The 18,942-nt window shown below is 40.9% G+C and overlaps 1 protein-coding gene across 2 annotated transcripts in view; it reads right to left on the bottom strand.

Annotated features, from left to right (window-relative positions):
- Nucleotides 1-625: 625 nt before the first annotated feature.
- Nucleotides 626-18,942, bottom strand: part of unc13c (unc-13 homolog C (C. elegans)) — a 138,463-nt gene continuing 120,146 nt past the window's right edge. For both annotated transcript variants that reach the window (XM_033619175.2, XM_078161087.1), the window contains 5 exons: nucleotides 15,787-15,867; nucleotides 11,600-11,747; nucleotides 8,002-8,094; nucleotides 4,388-4,547; nucleotides 626-2,274 (listed from right to left, as the gene is read on the bottom strand). In XM_033619175.2, coding sequence (XP_033475066.1) covers nucleotides 1,989-2,274; nucleotides 4,388-4,547; nucleotides 8,002-8,094; nucleotides 11,600-11,747; nucleotides 15,787-15,867 — 768 coding nt within the window. In that variant the 3' untranslated portion in view covers nucleotides 626-1,988. The remainder of the gene's footprint in view (nucleotides 2,275-4,387; nucleotides 4,548-8,001; nucleotides 8,095-11,599; nucleotides 11,748-15,786; nucleotides 15,868-18,942) is intronic.

The following is an 18,942-nucleotide window of genomic DNA, read 5'->3' as shown; positions in this document are numbered from 1 at the left end:
TTGCTGTGCAAGGTGACCACTTTGAATGTAACTGCCCACATTTGTCCTCATGTATATTGAGGCTATTTCAGGTTAAACATGACACACCTGCAAACCTCGTCAATCTGTTGCCCAAAAGTGTGTTTATCAGCTACAACACTGACAGCTAGGTGTCATTGCCTTGTGAGTCTGTGTGTGTATGTTTTTGTGTGTGTGTCTCCATGGCAAAATGTGGTCCTGGTGACACCTATCATGGCAGGAACTACCACAAAGGCTATTTTGAGTACCCTGCCAGGTGTTTATATGTCTGTGTGTGTGTCACTGGACAGATTTTGTCACTGTGCTGGCCTCACAACTGTGCAAAATGCAGTTGCAAAACTTTACAGGTAGCTGAGATCAAACTGAAGGCAAAGTTTGAAAAAGGGTTCGGACCGATCAAGGGCACTGGAAGTATTTCTTTTGATTTTTATATTGTTACTCCCAACACAAAATGCAAGAAGTCAGGTGTCATGAGTTTGTACAAGTTGACGGGTTAAGTCTGATTACTTTAGTCTCCTGAGCCTCAATCATAAAAGAAAAGTCAGAAATGATTGTTCCGTGTGTTAAAGGGATGCTTACTGGACAATTGTTCAAAATGACCCAGATGTTTTAACACATTTGCACATACTTTATGCACATTGAAGAAAAGTAGACTTTTGTACAATATCTCACTAAATATATTTACATGACATACAATTCGCCATCAGTGCAATACATAGGAATGTTGCATATTTACCAAATGTTAGACTCTTTCCTTTATGAAGAAAAAATAATTCCAATGACAGAAGCTGATATAACTAATGTGTAAAGTAACATGTGCAACTTTCATATTGGTTAACAGCTTCACAGGAAATAAAAAAAATAAAATCTCAGTACCACCCTATCTATAATCAAATCTTGAGCATTGAAAAAGTAATAGATCACATGTACATATTTATCTTCATACATGTAATGGATTGCTTTTGTACAAATATTTTATATAACTTTGGCAGTTTATCAGGAACAAAGTTATCGGAAAAATATGAAACAATATCAAACTGTCAGCAATGTCATGTAAGCTTGCCTTCCAAAGCTCATGTTCACAGTGGTCATTCAGAAAGGCTGGAAGCTGATGGCCAAAAAGAAATTAAAAAAAGCCAAAGAAAAAGAAAACATTTCCATCCTTTCTGCCAAGACTGTTAGCACTGGAGGCTGTCGTCATTGTTGTCATGGTTATAAAATTACAAACACCTATGAAGGTTTACATAGCAGTCATCGCCATTTACAAAAAACATGGTCTATTTTCAGGTCGACTTAAAATACAAACAGTTTGAAGGCAAGGGGACAGGACCCTGCTCGGTGGTCACTGTGGAATCATGGGAGAGACATGACCGAGAAGAGGACATGCACAACAGTGCTGTGTGGAAGAACGTGAAGCCAAAAAACGAGGGTGCAAAATGAAAGACTTTGCAACAATCAAAACGCCACACGGTCAGAAAATGACTTACACCGGACAAAATAATCGAGCAAATTTCAAACATACTAAGTTCACCATAATTCATATACGTTGGTTTTGTTCTTTTTTTCCACTGGTTTGGCACTTTATTGGAACAAATCTCTGTTCAAAAAGACTAAATGTTGTACAAAAGGTATTTCATGTCTCGTTAACATAACTCGTAGAATATAGTACTTAATAGTAAGCATACGGTAAGTAAACACTTGTACATACTGTAGTTTTAAAATGAACATTCCAACAGATGTTTTACGCACATGCACAAAAACAAACAAACAAACACAACTCTCTCTCTCTCTCTCACTGTCTCGCTGCCTCGCCACATGTGGGCCTCCTGCGCTTCTCTTTGGACAATCTCATCCTCCAGCTTCTCTGCAGAAAGAACATCTGTTGCTACTGCTCTTTCTCCTTCTGCTCTTTCTCTTTATCTCTCACTTAAGACAACACAACTCTTTTAATACTGCATTTTTGTCGCACATTATGACACTTCCTCTGCCGAGCGTGTGTCTGTCTTGAGACGCACAAACTCTTTGGCCACCTCGTCATTGGTCCTTTGAGAGAGTATCCTCATGATGGTGAGGCCAGTTTCGTCCATGCAGATGCTCTTCACCAGGGGGTAGCAGGCGGAGCAGCTGCCCTTGTCCGCCAGCTCTCGGAGCTGGATGACCGTCATGCCGATGATGCGGTCCTCGCGGGCAAAGCAGTAGTCCTTCACTGAGACGTGCAACTCGTAGGCCTCTGGACCATGTTCATTACTTAGAACACTGCGAGAAATGACACAAGGAGATCAGAGAGGTGAAACTCAAGAATTCAAATACAGAAGGACATTATTTAACCTACATGGAATAAAAATGTTGGGTTGACCACATCATGACAAACTGTCATGTAAGTTGTAATTCTTTTAAAAGTATGCTAACATCACTTTGATGTTCTTTTCTGTTATTGTTCAACCTTAATGCAAATCCCAAAGTCTCACTGAACTGCACATGAGCACGCACCAATTACTTTTTGGACACTGACATTAGGCTTTGTTCGCAGCTGAATATAACATGTCAGTGAGACACTCAGGCTGGGTGACATTTCCCCAGTGAAAAGCCGCCTCATTATATGTGTAGCTGTGATGACACAAATTCAGTCATGTTTTGCAAGTGAAATTAATGTTTCTATTCAAATGAGCCATTATTCTGTGCCAGCCTTTGTTTTAGGTTGTTTTCTAATTATCCCCAGCAACTTTAATGGCTTCTTAAAATTCAAATGACAGTGGCAAGAGTAAATCTATAAGCAGACGGCACTGAGCCTGGACTGATCACACTGCTGTTGCCTCTGCTCAGTCCAAGAAGGCTTTAACATCAGGGATCTGGGCCTGGACCGAGGACACTTGACCACAATGTCCAGTTCATTTGATTAGTGTGAACACTGTGTACTCATAGACTGTGTGAGAATAATGGATGTAGCCAACACAACGGGACCCATTTGTTTGGGGACTCCAGTTTTAAAGCCTTAAGTACGGCATTTTGGCTGTTGTCACCTTGGATGTTTGAGCCAGAAGTGAACATATTTGGATGAAAGGGTGGAGCTGGGGAGGAGTGAGGGGTGAGTGACTTGAGCTGAGGTGACCCCTAACCAGACAGGCTCTCACTCAAAGTGGCCACGCCCTAATTATGCATAACTTAATAAAATTTAAATGGGTGAGTTATAGAAAAATTCACAGCCTGTACAGTTGTCATGAAGGGGGAAATTAGCTTCAGAGACCAAAACCGTTTTTGTACCCAGGTGTAAACATGTTTATTTCTGCTGTAAAGTTAGGCATTTTGAAATGGTTGTCTACGAGTATTGACTGGCGTTCAGAGTCAGCCTCAAGTGGCCGTTCAAGGAACTGCAGTTTTTGTCACTTCGGTGTTCACTTTTCAGCCACGAAGGTTGCTGCTTATGTGAACCATACACAGCATGGTCTGTCAATCCATGCCTGAGTCCACTTCAAAAGGTGGTCTCGAGTATGATTCATGTGTACTTGGATAGGGTTCTCATCAGGTGTGAAAACCATTGTACTAAAACACAGAAATTGGTCTGTTATTTAGTGCAAGTAGCAGCTGGCGAGTAGAGTTGCAAAGGCATTTCTCCGCATATGTGTATAACACCTGCCGATCTCATCCTCTGAGCCTCACTGCCATGGGTGATGAAGTGGGAAGGCAGACTACAGGGCTGCTTCTGACACTGTCCCCAAAATATATATCATGGCAGGTGTAATGCAAAGGTTGACTCCATTGTATGGGCTTGGGGTCTTGCCATTGGCACTCTTTTCTACACTGTAGTGACAACATAAACAAATGTCACATAGATGATGATGCAAATTTGCTCCTGTACGAAACATTAATACTAATGTGAAAGCTGAGTGGCGGGGGAGTGGGAGGTACACAGGCACAGTACAAATCAATTGTACCTGATATGAAACCGCCTTAAGATCTCTTTAGCTCTGTGATTTAGTTTGCTCAGCTCAGAGTGACAGTGTCAAAGAGGGGACAAGATTTGACTTCATCCACAGTTTCAATGCTATGAGCAGAAGTGTTGGTAAAGCAACTGCATGCGTTCACTGCTCAGTAACAATTAGAGGGACTCTGGCAGTAAGGTATTACAGCAATTATGTGGTACATATGTTGCTGAAGGCTCTTTTGCAGTGTGCAGATCACACACTGAATACTTGTTTAAAGATACTGCTGTGCGTAGTTAAGGTACATGATCCTGCAAAGTATTTTTAGGTTTTATGTGGGCAGGCGAAATGTGACAAAGTAATTAAGTATGTTTTTTAAAAACACCCTCAGCTTTGCTCCCTCTTCTCTCCACCTCTGTAACTAAATTTAAGGAAGCATGATTACTCACTATTGGAATGTTTCATTGTACTTTGGTGACCAGTTGTTGTTCTTGGTCTTGGTGCTGAATTTGCGCTTCTTGTCAGCCAGGTGCGGTCCCACAGCGTTGACCTCTACAAATGGCCGGAACATGGCATTGGTTTGCCAGATGAGGTTGTTCACTGCGACCACTGAGAAATGGAGAGAAAATAATAATCATCAACATCGCATAAATAGTTCAGAAGAAAGCACAAATGCTGTTTCAATGTATTTCAGGCCCCATTCTGAGTGTATTTACCTTGTTCTCGCAGATAACTGCCTAAATGTAGAAAATGTCATATTATGCTGAGATATTGTCAGAGCAAGTACAATAGAATTGGATAGCAGAAACATTTTCACTTATCTCAAACATTATTGGTAAACATCTTTGGATGTCAGTGCCTATGAGTCAAACTGCAAGCATTTATTTGCAACCGTTTTGCACATAAAAAATGAACAGGGATAAAACCACCATGAAGGAGACAGAGACACTAATACAGATTTTTCTGTGGTGGTTGCCAGGGGGAATTACAAAAACGCTAAACTGCATCTCTTTATTCTGTAATAATAGAAACATCTATACATGATTGCCATAGTAACCTATCTGCAATCAGGTTGTCATGTTACTGCTGTTGGCTGATTATAGCTGATTGCCAGCTGTAGTGCATATGGTGCTACTTTAGGAGGTTGGAACAGAAATCATTGCAGCTGTGGGGTGATGAGTCTGACTTTTGTTGCTGACATTTGGGAAATAAAATTCAACAAGTGTGTAAAAACAGAAATGAACTTCAAAAACAGTAGTGCCTATCTGGGGAAGGGGATCACAAGAAAATCTGGACATTTTTCTCCAACTTGTAGAAAGACAGCTTTAAAAAATATTGACAAGTATTTTTAAGTATTTGAAGTAGTTACTGTATTTATCTGTTCTTTGATTAAAATGAAGTGAATGAAGTTGTCACATATTGAGAGTTGGAAACAAGACAAGATGCTACAACCATGCTAGTGGCTCTGTGAGGCTTTATGCCTGGTTAAGACTACTCAGTATAAGCACAATTATAGCCCATCCTAGACGTTGTTGGGTGTCAGCTCTGATCGAGGACAACAGTGGGTGATGCCGCATGAATCAATTGTTTTATCCGGTGAAGTGTTTCACAACTGACGCCAACTGACGCCACATCTGCTGGAACAGCTGGACCATCCCGACAGAAAGACTAGCATTTAATTTTTCTTTCTTTTGTTATCTTCCATGATGACAGCACTGCCTTTGACTGATAGACAGAAGGTCAGCAGTTTTTTCTTTCTTGTTTAAGGCTTTTCCGAACACAAGAAAGCAAGCATCATACACACTGCCACTGGTTGTTTACATTCTTGTTCCTGGATGTCAGCACCTTCCCAATGATATCACACGTGTAGTGAAAAACGGCTCACTTTGACTGGTCATGGACCAGCGTAGTCCTATGTCTATCGGCCAAGTCACAGCAAGATTTTATGACTCTATAATCAGCTAATCTGACACACTTACCATTGTGTCAGACAGTTTGTATTCTGAACCCAGCATTACACACAGCAATGCTTTGAGTGGAACGTCAGCGTGCTGTCATACTCACAATAAGGGAGCGATCACACCGAGATGAAACGCTAGAAACGCGACGCCAGTAAAACCATTGTTTTCCTATGATACGGTGCGTCTGACCGGCGTTCAAGAGTCTTTTTAGACGGCCGTTTTTCCGGCATCTTTTTAGACGCGCGTTTTTGTAGACACTTCTTTTTAGACGCTTCCTTTTAGATGCGCATAGACGCTGAAAAGTTAAAATATTTTCAGCTTTTTTGAGTGTCAAACGTTTCCTTAGAATTAACTGAACAACTGAGTTGTGAAAAATCTAACTGATCTAACCATGTGTAACATGTCCATATTAGCAAAAATGTAAACATTTATATTTTCAGGCATGATCTAAGCTGCCTAAAAGGATCTGAACTGACATCTTAACTGGAACTACTGCCTTATGGTTGTATGCCTGTGCAAACAGTCAAGTTGCAGTTACAGTTTACAACCATGTCTATCCAGACTCAGATGTAGCCATGAAAGGTAACAATGCCTAAAACATGGATGCTTCACACACATCTTCACCCAGGCAGCACAGAGGATCTATGTAATCAACACAGTGTCAAGATGGGCACCCAAGATCAGTGTCACAAATTCAGAATCAGACCAAATGTCTCCCCTTCTGTTCCTGAGTTGTGGTGTTAAACAATGGCCAGAAAAGTGTTCCTTTTTTGTTTTGTGTGAAATTTTGTCAAAATCAACCAATGAATTCTGGAGTTATGGCCAAAACCAGGTCTTGTGAGGTCATAGTGGACTTGATCTTTGACCTTTGACCACCAAGTTCGAATTAGTTAATCGATCAGTTCAAGTGGACATTTGTGCCAAATGTGAAGAAATTCCCTCAAGGTGTTCTTGAGATATCACGTTCATGGGAACTGGACATACAGATAACCCAAAAATATAATGCCTCTGGCCCTGGCCATCGCCGGCGCAGGGGCATATAAATTATTAGTCATTATATATTGTAAGATGGGTAAGAACAGCACTGTATGTTGTATCTGACATTAAAATGCTTTTAGTTTCTCTTCTCTCAGATATGTACCAGGTCGGGTCTGATATTTTGGACAAAAATGGGTTGGATAAATGTATTTTTAAAAATGATGTGGAACTCTGAACCCATTTCTTGGTGTCATTCCATCATTTCGGACCCATGAAGACCTCTGGTATGAATGTTTGCACCAAACATCATGGCAACACAGCCAATAGTTGCTGAGGTATTTCATTCCTGACCAGAAATGCCAACTTCATTGTGGTACTAGAGGAAATGTCAAGAGATCACCAAAGTCATCAGGATTCATTATTTGGTTGCCTGTAGAAAATTGTGTGCAGTGAATCCATATGAGGCGCTTGAGGTAAAGTCAGGGGATTGCCAATGTCGTTAAGATTCTCCTGGTACCATGTATATCTTTAAAAAACTTTGTATCAATCCATCCAGGAGTTGATCAGAAGCCAAAAATGTAAACCTGTTGGTGGTACTAAAGGAAAAGTCAGTGTATCACCAGTAGGATACGCACTCTTTGTGGACATGAATGACTGCACAAACTGTCATAGCAATCCTCTTAATAGTTGTTGAAATATTTCCGTCTGGGAACGACTGACAGACTGACATTGCCATGCCTAGAGACATGCTGCTAGCAAGGCTAATAAATACACAGACGTTTCAGATCTCTCAATCATCAGTGTTAGGCAAAGCCTCAACTTTTTTAGAGCCTCAGCAAGAATAGAAAAGAAACCTACAGTACAATGCCAGTTATGGTTGTGTTTTGTGTTTGTATAAAGACTTTAATTACGCCATCAGCAATCTTTTAGATGTTAATCTCCTTATTTTCTGTCTCCAAACCGAGCTCTAGGACTATACAACAATGCCACTGATCAAGTCTAAGCAGCAATATCGCACAAATGAGATTACCACCAGTAGCTGTCCATTGTGGATCTTTGAATATTTGCAGAATATATTAGAAAACGAATGACAAAAGCAGGTATGAGTATAGGAAAAAACTCACCCTTCACGCTGACTTTGTGCTCTCCAGTGCCAGGGTGAGAGATGAGATTCACTTGCATCGACACCTCCCCCACGGATCCGTTGGATGACTGACCTGGACACACACCAAAACAACAACAGGAGAATTGGAAAGAGGCATAATGAAACTCAGAGAGAATGGAGGAGTGGCAGAGAGGGAGCCAGCGAGAGAAATAGAGAGATCAGGAAACAGAAATAAGAGGGAGAGATGGAGAGGATGTAAAAGAGGAGTGAGGATGAAAGGACGGAATCCAAATCTGTGGGTGCAGCTCTTTTTGTAGGTGAGGTATCCAGAAATTGATCCAAAAAGTGGTGCATAAACACCTCTCTGTGTGTCAAAGCTAAAATACTGAACCCCAGAAAAACAGTAGGGGAGTACTCTTGATTTCACCCCTATGGCAGCGCAGCAGCAAACACAGCCAGGGTTTCCTTTAGCTTGAGGCTGAACAAGAAGAAGAAAAAAAATGGAAACATGAAATAATCTGCCTAGTTTGAAGGCCATGAAGGAGGCAGATGGTGTGAAGGGATGCACTAAATAAATAATGTTCTGCACAATGAAATCATCTAACTGTTCAACTCAACAGAAATACAAACTAAACATTGGATTAGACTGCGTGCACGCAACTGACGTGGAGATGGAAGCAAAAATACGATGACAGAAAGGAGGTGAAGAGGGGACAAAAGTGAAGAGTGTAAAGGAGGAAATACCCTTTTGGACATCACAGCCGGCACAGTTACATCAGCATTACAGTTTCAATCACATAGGGACATGTTGCTGCCAGGAAACAATTAGAATTGATTGCTGACCATGTGTCTCACTCTGCCTGATGCAGGGAGTCCTGCCTTGTGTTTCACCCAGCCCGGGACAAACAGATGTTGAATACTGGAAGGCAAGTGCCGGTGTGGTTGATGAAGGGGCGTGTTGATCCAATAGCTAATCAATATGTGCCAAACATGCAGTGCCCATTACAGCTGGTAATGAAGAAACAAGCCTCCTGATTTATTGTAATGATGCCCTGAGAGGCTGGAGGGATGGCAGAAAAACATCGCTGCTGCACAATTAAGCTCCAGACTTGTGGGAAATTAATGGAGCAATGCCACAACACATTTACCTCAGCTATCGGCTGAAATAATGTAATATTTAAATAGATTCTGTATGTTTTCTGATTGGTGTCAGAGACGAGACACTGACAGTTAGTGCCTAGAAATGATAAACAGGCATGTACACAGCAGATGCTGGAATGAGCAGTTTGGGGACATGTGAGAGCAGAGTGTGACTTTAACTAGAATGGAAGGAGTCTCAGTCTGTCTGTATGTCTGTCCATTGACTTTCTCAACAACTGTTTATCTGATCGACTTCACTCTTGCTGGGTGTAGCTGGGGACCCAAGGAAGTACAGTGTGGAGTGCAAGCTCTTGAGATCTACGGGACATGCTACTACCGGCGGAGGTACACACTGTTTAATATATTGAGAGGGGACCCATATTAACTGCAATGCCGCCAAACAGCATGTTGAGTACAGCTCGCTCTGATGCTTGCTGCAGTATATTCAGGAACAAATGAAGAAAAAGAGGCTGGAGATATTCCATTGAAGCAAACATTTCAAGCATCAGTGATGTTAACTTTGTGAATGAGCACTTTTGTTCCAGGAAATAGCCGGGCTTTGACTTCACTGAAGCCATAAAATGTGTGTCCAAGTTCGGCTCATTCTACACAGGGAAGTTTTGAACGGGCTCTGCACTAGTAAGATGAATGGCACATAAGGAAGATAAAGGAAAGCAAAAGTAGATAAAACAGAGGTGGCAGTGAGGAGGGTCAGCAGATTAAGTGAGGAAAATGCTAACCAGAGGAGGTAACAGATAAGGAAGCTGAGGTGCAGGCATTAATTGTTGCAGAGTTGTGGTTTAATTCATTGAATTTTTTTCCCTTTTGCTGTTTCAGCACAGAAGAGGATGTCACCCTTAAAACACACCAAGTGACAAATGAACAGAAGATTACTTTATGAGCAGAACGCTGTGAAATATTAACATGAAATTATTCTATGAAGAAATATGTGTTTGTGTTAGTACTGTATTTCCACTGTAGCTTAAAGCAGCTATAAAACTTCAGCCCGCTCCCTCAACAGAAAGACATGTGTGCTTTCAGGCGCAGGAACAGACTAGAGCATGCCATGGTCTAAATGTGTCAGGGCACAGGGGTTGGTGATTAATGAAAGACTGTCCACTGTGCTTCATCAAGCATCAGCACATCCCCACACTGTTTACTGACCTAATGCACATCTACCACCTCACTAACTCCACTTATAGGCATCACATTAGACCACACCAGATACAGAGCGACAACATGGTGTCAACTCAGGGGGGTAAGAGATGAGAGGAGAGACTTAGAGAGGGAGGAAGAGGAGAGAAACACATCGAGCAATCTGAAAATAGCACACAGTGCAACACTGTGCGTCTATGCCCATCTGCCAGTCAGGGAGAGCGAGAGCGCTGGTTCGGCCCGCTGACTGCCTGGCTGACTAGCTTTTTCCCATTGCCATGCTGTTTCCTGCCGCCTGCCTATGCAGCGTTCTGCAAGGCTGAACACACTGAGGCAACCAGGAGCTTAAAGCTTCAACGCCCCACTGGGCTGAATCCCCTTTTGAATCTCTCCGGACACCTGAAGGTATTTCTGCCTTGTTATAGAGAGATGGGAAAAAAGTTCCATATAGAGACAGATGAATGTGACAACAGCACATGAAAATGGGTTGGTGATGATGGAGAGGAAGATCACAAGAGGGAATTTATACATATACATTGCACATTTTTCATATAAATCTGTCATGACAGTACTTTTTATGTGTATAAGAGAGAAACAGAGCATGGGAACATTCAGGCCCCGCAGGGTATGGGCTGAAGTGGCCACTGCAATCTTTGCTTATTTTTTTTTATTTATAGTCAAAGAGATAAAGGACTTGAACAGTTAGAGGATAAATGCAATCACTGCAATGTCCACTGCACATATAAGCCTAAAGAAAATAAAGTGACACAGAGAACATGCTGTAATGTAAAGGAAGCTATGACTGATGTGGAAGCAGAACTATATAGAGGTTAAAATGAGCCACGACTGCAGTCACATTATTTTCAATCAATTCTAAATACCAATAGAGGCAGCGGACGCTTTGGTGGTAATAAGGCTTTCCTTCTCATTTACCACTTTAAGAGTTGACTGTGATAGAAGCGAAACGCTGCAAAAACAGCAGCAAAATGCACTGTGGATTTCACTAATAGAGTTTATCAAATTTAATTAGAATATGTTTTCTAACTAGTGTTTGGGGAAAGTGCTAAAGTGTAGCTCAGATAGTATCCACAACTTTTTTTTTTCGCACCTTTTTATCCTCTTTCACTAAGCGTCTTTTAGTCGTTTTTACATTTCTTACCATTATGGCAGCTTCCTTTAAGTGTGAACCTACCCACGTGAGACACATTGTGTGGTCACAGACTACAGCTCGTAACCTTAAAGTTTTTCATTATTCGAATGCTGGGGCAATTCCACTCCCTGAAATGAAACCTAATTGAGCCTGACCTTGGCGAGCTCATTACCTTGAGAGGTTTGGGTGCATATATATTTCTTGATCAAGGCATCTGTAGGTTGAGTGTAAAGGCTGAGAGCATATTTGAGGGACTTCATATCGGGGCTCTTTTCCAGGAAGGTTTTCTTCAGCCCATTTCCTCCAGCATGGAAGTATTGCTGAAAAAATAAAAGCAGGAAAAGCAGAGGTGAACAGAAACTTTAGAATAACTTTGAACATGATGACAAGAGTTGAGATTATACACCACAGCAGGTTACAGTTGGCTGAGGAAACAGCCTAAGATTATGCGCATGCTATGCATTTTACAAGGAGGCGCAAACACATAAAGAAACCAGACAAGAGGCAGCAGTAATAGCCACTTCTGCAGTTAATTACCATGCATTTAAATCTTAAACCCATGCTTGGATGGTTAATGCACATTTGTGCTGATAAGCCTGATGGCGGAGGACAGACAAGGCTTTGCTTTCTTTTCAAACGCTGTCACCACTCCCACATGTGGAAGGTGGGAGGCTAGCCACAGACAGATCTTATTAAGAGAGGAGGTGTTGCTGAAAAGAAGTGAAGATGAAAGTACTCAGAGACACATTTCTAAACCCTTTACAGCCTTTATTCTTTTGTGCTTGTGTGTGTTTAGCTAGCTCTCCACATGATCGTTACAGGGACAAAGGAGTATTTGTTGGGGTGTTGGCTGAGTTGAGTGTATTGTCGTGATCTAAGTTAAAAAGTCGATACATACTAGAGGTGCTGGAAAAATATATACAGATAGATAGAAACAGGGTTCACATATTGAATATAGTCGCCAGGTGACATTTGATCTCCATCACACATAGAGAGACACTCCCAGTAGGGGCTGGCTGGTAATTATTTTTTGACTGGTGTTTGGTCTATACTTGGGAATTGGCTCAGCACAGTAGGAGGCACTGTTTTCTGCCTCACTAATGACTCATGAGTCACAATATTTGACTGACATGTGCCTCTTGTGAACTATTCATAATCTGGCACGCAAGGTTGTTGAGTCACGGGTGGAGTCTATCCAGAGAAACAAAATAAAATCACACATTAATGATTAATGATAGGGGTACAGGATGCAGTTGTACATTGGTCTAGATAAAGCTTCATCCTTTGAGCCTACAAGAAGTCTCACTTGTAAAAAATATGAATGCTATAATGGTTTTGGTTGCTTATATTAAAGATAAACTATGCAGGATTTCCCTATACAATATGCAGTCTCATTCAGATGTCAGATGTAGCCCCTCTCAATCATCAGGTATGACCTACTAGAAGTATGTGGAGGTGTATTTTTCTGCAGAGACTCTGCCCTCTGTCTGTATTTTTTTCTTATTTTTTGTGGCTGGGACATTTATTGGTATGTACCACAGTGCTCAGGTGAGGATGGGGCTTTTCAAAAAGGTAGCAACGACATGCCAGACTGGCTCCAGACTGTACAGAATGCAGCTGCCAGGCTTTTACCCAGAACCAAGAGACATGATCACATCACTCCAGTTATAGCCTCCCTACACTGGCTCCCAGTATGTTTTAGAATAGATTCTAAGATTTTACTGATTACTTTTCAGGCTCTTCATGGTCTCTGTCCCAGCTATATTTCCGACCAGTTAGTACAGTACATGCCAAGACGTACTTTGAGGTCTTTTGTCTGTTCCAGAGCCCTGACAGAACTATTGGGGACAGAGTTTTTGCTCTCAGGGCCCCGAGGCTCTGGAACAGCCTGCCTGAGGAAATCAGGTCAGCCAAGTCAGTGATCTCTTGGAAGTCCCTTTTTAAACATACTTTTATCAGAGAGCCTTTCCAGATTTTACTTGAGTTTTACGTTCATTTAAATCGTATTTTATTTCCTCAGTTTTCAAATACTAAAGTATTTTTAAAAGTTGTTGTTTTCATGTCTTGAAAAGTGCTTTACAAACAGAAATTATTAGTAATATTATTATTATCAAGTAGCAGGCATTAAAGAGACACAGCACTGAAAACACCCCACAAACATGGCAAAGCTAAACTGTAAATATGGAAGTGAATCTGAGGTTGGCTTTTACTTTCACTTTTGCTAGTGAACGTGTTTAGTTACCGTCAATCCTGCGCAGTATACCTTTAAGGATTCACCAACATGATACAGAAAGAATTATGTATCCAATATTTAAATGTGTATTAAATAGTTTTCTCATTTTGTTGTTGGGGCATTTTAAGGATTCATTAAACTTTCATGTTGTGGTTATGAATTTATTTAAATAAGAAATGCCATTCTGATCACCACATCATGGCATCAAAACCGATGCACTGAGGCGTATTGGTCAAGGAAAGTGTTGTTTCATGTTGGAAGTTCCCAATAGTGTTACTGCTAGGCTGCAATACTGCATTCGGCAGAAAGGCAGAAAGAGCAGCCGACCTGACAGAATCGCCCCACATGCTCAAAATACCACCCTGCCTCCAGCAAAATTACCTGCCACACTGCCACCCTGCCTATATTTTGTCACTGTTTCTTTTTCTTTCTTTTTCTTTTTCTCCTCCTTTCCCTCTAACTCTCCTTATGGTCTTCCTCTCATCTTTGTTTCTTTCATTTCTTTCTTTGTTCTTCTTGTCCTTTCTTTTTTCCTTATTTCATTTTTTGTTTTTTCTTTCTTTCTCTTCCATCCTGGAGACTTATCAGCAGTATAATATGCTATATTACTTTCCATATACAGTATATATCTGACAATAGGGGGAAAAAAAATTAAATTCTTGAAGAAAAAAAAGGGCATCTGTTCTGAAATACCCCACATGTGTAGTCAGTCCATATACACGCTGATTTATCCAGCACAACAAAGCTGGATTTGGTGAGAAAGAAACAGCTGCATTTCTTCTACAATCACTCATGGGTCAAGGTTCAAAGGAGGGAATGAATGGTGCATTATTGGGAATCAGCCAAATGGAGTGCACGCCGTCTTCCATCACTTGCATGCCATCTGCTGTCACACATGCACTACTCTATGGGCTAGTGCTTTCCCCCATTATCCTCTCCATTAATTTACACAGGTTCAAAGTTCAGAATGGATGAAATATCTTCAGTGGGATAATCACTAAGTGCACTCAGGACCAAATATTCTAGTACATATACTGTGCTTGAGTCGCTAAAAACAATATGAACCATTGGGGTAACAGTAGGATGTGCTAGTCGAACACTAGTAGTCAATAATATATATTTGTAGTCGTCAATAACTACAGTATATTTCTTTTCTTTTTGTCTTTTGGAGATTCCAGGTTTAAAGTTTTTGTGCCTGCAGTATGAAAAATATAAGTAACCCTGTGAACAGCATTATTCAGTCTGATGGGCCAACTCTCCTAAGGCATTACTGATCTGCGTTAATTGACTGTTCTCATTGGAATACTGATTAACTGAATTCCAGCGACATGATTGATCTAAACCTGCAGGTAGTTTCCTTGGAGACTGCAAAAATCAATTAGTTTTCTCGGCACTTTATGATGCAGTGTTCCCCCAGTGGCACCTCACCATAACTCTCTCCTTGTCCCTGTAGAACTGAGGCTCGATCTCGAAATTGTCTCAAATCCCTTTACAACAAACAGTCTTATGGCAGTAAATTAACAGCACTGCATTTCACACTTTCTTCTGCTGAGAGGCTTTGGGCATCTTTCCATATTCCTGGATATTAATTACGTCTCCGCAGTTTGGTCTAGACAGCATTGTGTTTTTAAAGCTGTACTGTTACTTTTTTTAAAGCATGTTGTAAGCACTTTGATTTGGGTGTATCATCTTTTTGCAGCTACATTGTGTCTCATAAAGAAACATCAAGGAGATAGAAGTGCTATGGAAAATCAGCCCCTGTCACAAGGCTCTTTTACAATTTGTGAGGTGACAGTGAAGAATAATATTCCTCTCCATTTTAGTCTGATGGCATTAAAATAAACACACACATGAAAGAGAGTGATTTTCCATCAAAATATATACTGTAAATGCACCTTTTCTGAGCATCTATGCTTGCCATACTTTAGATTTCTGCTTCATCCAGCATCTATATACAGTGTATTAAACAGAGCGACAGAGGTAAATATTGTTTTTGATTTACAAAATTCTCATTAAGTCCATTTGCATATGCCTCATGCAGCTCTCCTGTCTTTTCTAAAGGTCATGCTTAGCCATCCAGGTGTCTCTTGCTGCACAGCCAAAAGTGTAATCGACATAAAACTCACCTTGATGGTGGGAAGCACGAGGTCCATGGCTGCACACTGTCGTGGAGTCAGACTTCTGGCCTCCTCTCGAGTTACATGCTCCTAGGGGAATATCAGATCAAGTAAAACACTCCACAGTTGGCAAAACAGCAACACAAGTCGCTCTCAAATGCTTTAAATATAAGCAGTTTCTACAGTTAAATGCTAGGTGAGCCGATGTCCTCGAGATCAAGCATCGACTGTTTACAAAACAGCACCAATAGCAGTCATTTAAGCTGCCGAGTGTTCGATAAATTTGAGCCTTGCTGTTTCACACCAGTTCTAAAAATCTATTTTAATCATGAGAAATGTTTTTTTTTTGTCAATTGTAAAAGACATTTTTCTGATTTGTGAATTGGATACAGAAAATTACTTCTGGCACTGCCTTATTTCCCAGGTGTTTCTCTTATAGGGCATAGACAAAATGGCATTAATGTTTTATGAACAGGGGCTTTGAAGAAACTAAATCACTGATGCTAACACTGCTACAAATGTTGGTCCAAATCTACAGTTTTCCTGCATTTGGCCCCTTGTGTTGTACAAAAGCAGGCAAGTCCTGCTAAGATTTAATCAGAATCGCCACATTTATAGGTGTGCACAATGTACAGTGCCGTGAAAATATACAGACTGTTCCTCAAACTGGAGGCTGCAGATAAAACTAACATACACCTATTTTGTATTCAAAGTAAGATACTGATTTAATCTACCACAGGTCTGTTTAAAGAGCTGGTGTGAGACAGAAAATGCTTTAATCAACATCTGCACTGAGATGTTGTCTGTTTTTGATGCCAGAATTGCACTGGGACCATTTGTATTGACTCAGTTCCAGTAATCTCCTCATCCTGTGAAAACAATGTAATGGTGAGACCCCAAATAAATAAAGGCTGCAGGCAGGAAGAAATGCTCCTCTCTAATGAAAACCCCATGATGCAGATGTGTAGACACCCTGCCTGTTATTTGATGGAGAAAAAAAGCCCTTTACTTGGACAGAATTTTTATTTCTGTTGCTTAAAGGTGGGATAGAGAGAAATCTGATGAAGTTAAAAAACATAAAAAAACCCTCTTTCTGCAGCTCTGCCCTCACGGTCCCTCTGCCACAGTCCCTGCTGCTGTGGACTGCTTCACCGAGGGGAGAGCAGGCAGCAAAAGGCACCAAAGGACCTTTGGTCATTGGCTGTAGCAGCTGGAATTTGGCCACTGCAAATCCTTTCAAGGCTGGGTGTCACAGTGAACTGGTGGCCAGCGGCAGCACCAGATCTAGGCTGGGTGGCCACAACAGAAAGCTTGCTGATTTGACGGGGAGTCGGGGCTGTCTGGTTCCCCGGAGCTGGGGTTTGCCTTGACTGGATTTGGATCTGCTGACTCTGGGTCTGTGTCTGGAGCTGCTGCCTACTCTCCTCCCTGTGAGGTAGTCTGTAGCAACAGGAGTTCAGGCAGAGGATACACTGGATTCGAGGCTCTAGCTAATGTTTGCGACATAAACGTGAACTTGAACTGACGTTTTGTTTTGTTTACTGTCAGACTCTCCTTAAGACTCTGTCTGAAAAGTCTGTCTTCCATTTTTTAGGTTGCTTTGCAGCGTAGGCACTTGTTGCCAAAGCTCTCTCTGCAGTATTTTCCACCACTGAATCAGGCTTTTAACCAAAGGGATGCGTACATGCATTGGAATTTGTAGAACAGCCAATGGGAGCACAATCTCTCTAAAAATGACCAGTGATTGACCAAAACCTTTCGTTCTGAGATTTATAAAGCCTGAAAACAGAGCCAAGAGGAGGTGCAGAAGTCTAGGGTTCTCTCAGTCCACATGAATGACAATATGCTTAAAGTTTATTATGGTATTTTTGCCCAGTGACGCCAAAATAAAACTTCCTACCCCAGCTTTACCAAGAATTGTTGCCTTGATTTCTGATATCATTACTCCAGATAAGTCCAAGTCCATAAGTCCAGACTGATATATTCTTTAAAAGAAATGGTTAAATTACTACCAAATTTAGGAAGGGAAGCAGATTAAACAAATCAAATCCAAATCCTCCTGTGTAACATATGCTTAGGAAGATAAGTGCAACCCAGAAATGACAATGGGATCTGTGGAGCTCAAAGGACATGAGAGTCAAAATACGTCTGCAAAGAGAATTATTTGTTTCTGACAAACAACATATCAGCCTGACTAACTCTGCTGCCAAGTCATGCCATTACATAATATGGGCCAAAGCTACAGCTCTATTTGACAGGTATTCATTCTGTATGTTAACCTGTGTGTAATGTATAATATAATGAATTTAATAAGGATGCTACTAATCGTAACTGAACAACACAACAAGTTAAGCAATATATACACATACTGGACTACATGAAAAAATATTTCAGTAAAGTGAGATAAAGATTATCAGTCGTAATCATCAGATGAGAAAATCACTTTAATGCTCTGGGATGGAGACAGAAACACGCCCATCTGTATACTGAGGTACTGTACCCAGAGCTTCCCACAAAGGACGCCTGACAGAGTCCCACACGACACACAAACATCAGTCCTGACAGACACACATTTAAATGCAGATAAACACATTCAGTTTGCATCCCCAGTATGACTCACAGCTAATATACCTCTCTGAGGTACTGTCATACCACTGTTGTTAGTTAAACCACAGTGTAACCACTGATCCGTTCCAATGCCTCACTGCACAGAGCTCGAGGGATTAAACATCCTCCGGTCACATCAGCAATTAGATACCAGCCTGGGTAGCGTTGCACTGAGTTACACTATACCATGCAAACGTCTTCAGTGGCTTACATGACTGTGTCTCCACATGACAAATCCATCTTTCCAAATATCCAGATAAAGTAGATCTAAGTGCAAAGTGAGGTACAGATGCGAACTGATCATTTCACTGGTATATTTCCTTTCAAACAATTTTAGACTGTGGATTGGTGTCAATTTTGTCAGCTATTTTTTTTAATTTGTGTTAATTTTAGATCTGTGTCAAATGTCCTAGTTGGTTTGACCATTAGTCAATGTTATACTGTTGTTGTTTTTTTCAATCAAGGTTTAGTTGACTAAGTCTGAGCATATCTTAGTCAAAGAAAACCATAACTATTTTAGTATATTTTTAGTCAAGAACAATTCTATAATATTCTTTT

This window comes from Epinephelus lanceolatus, chromosome 2 (assembly GCF_041903045.1).
Source record: "Epinephelus lanceolatus isolate andai-2023 chromosome 2, ASM4190304v1, whole genome shotgun sequence".
In the NCBI taxonomy this organism is placed as follows: Eukaryota; Metazoa; Chordata; class Actinopteri; order Perciformes; family Serranidae; genus Epinephelus; species Epinephelus lanceolatus.
The sequence above is the reverse complement of the archived record's forward strand: the minus strand, read 5'-3'. Positions and strand labels throughout refer to the sequence as shown.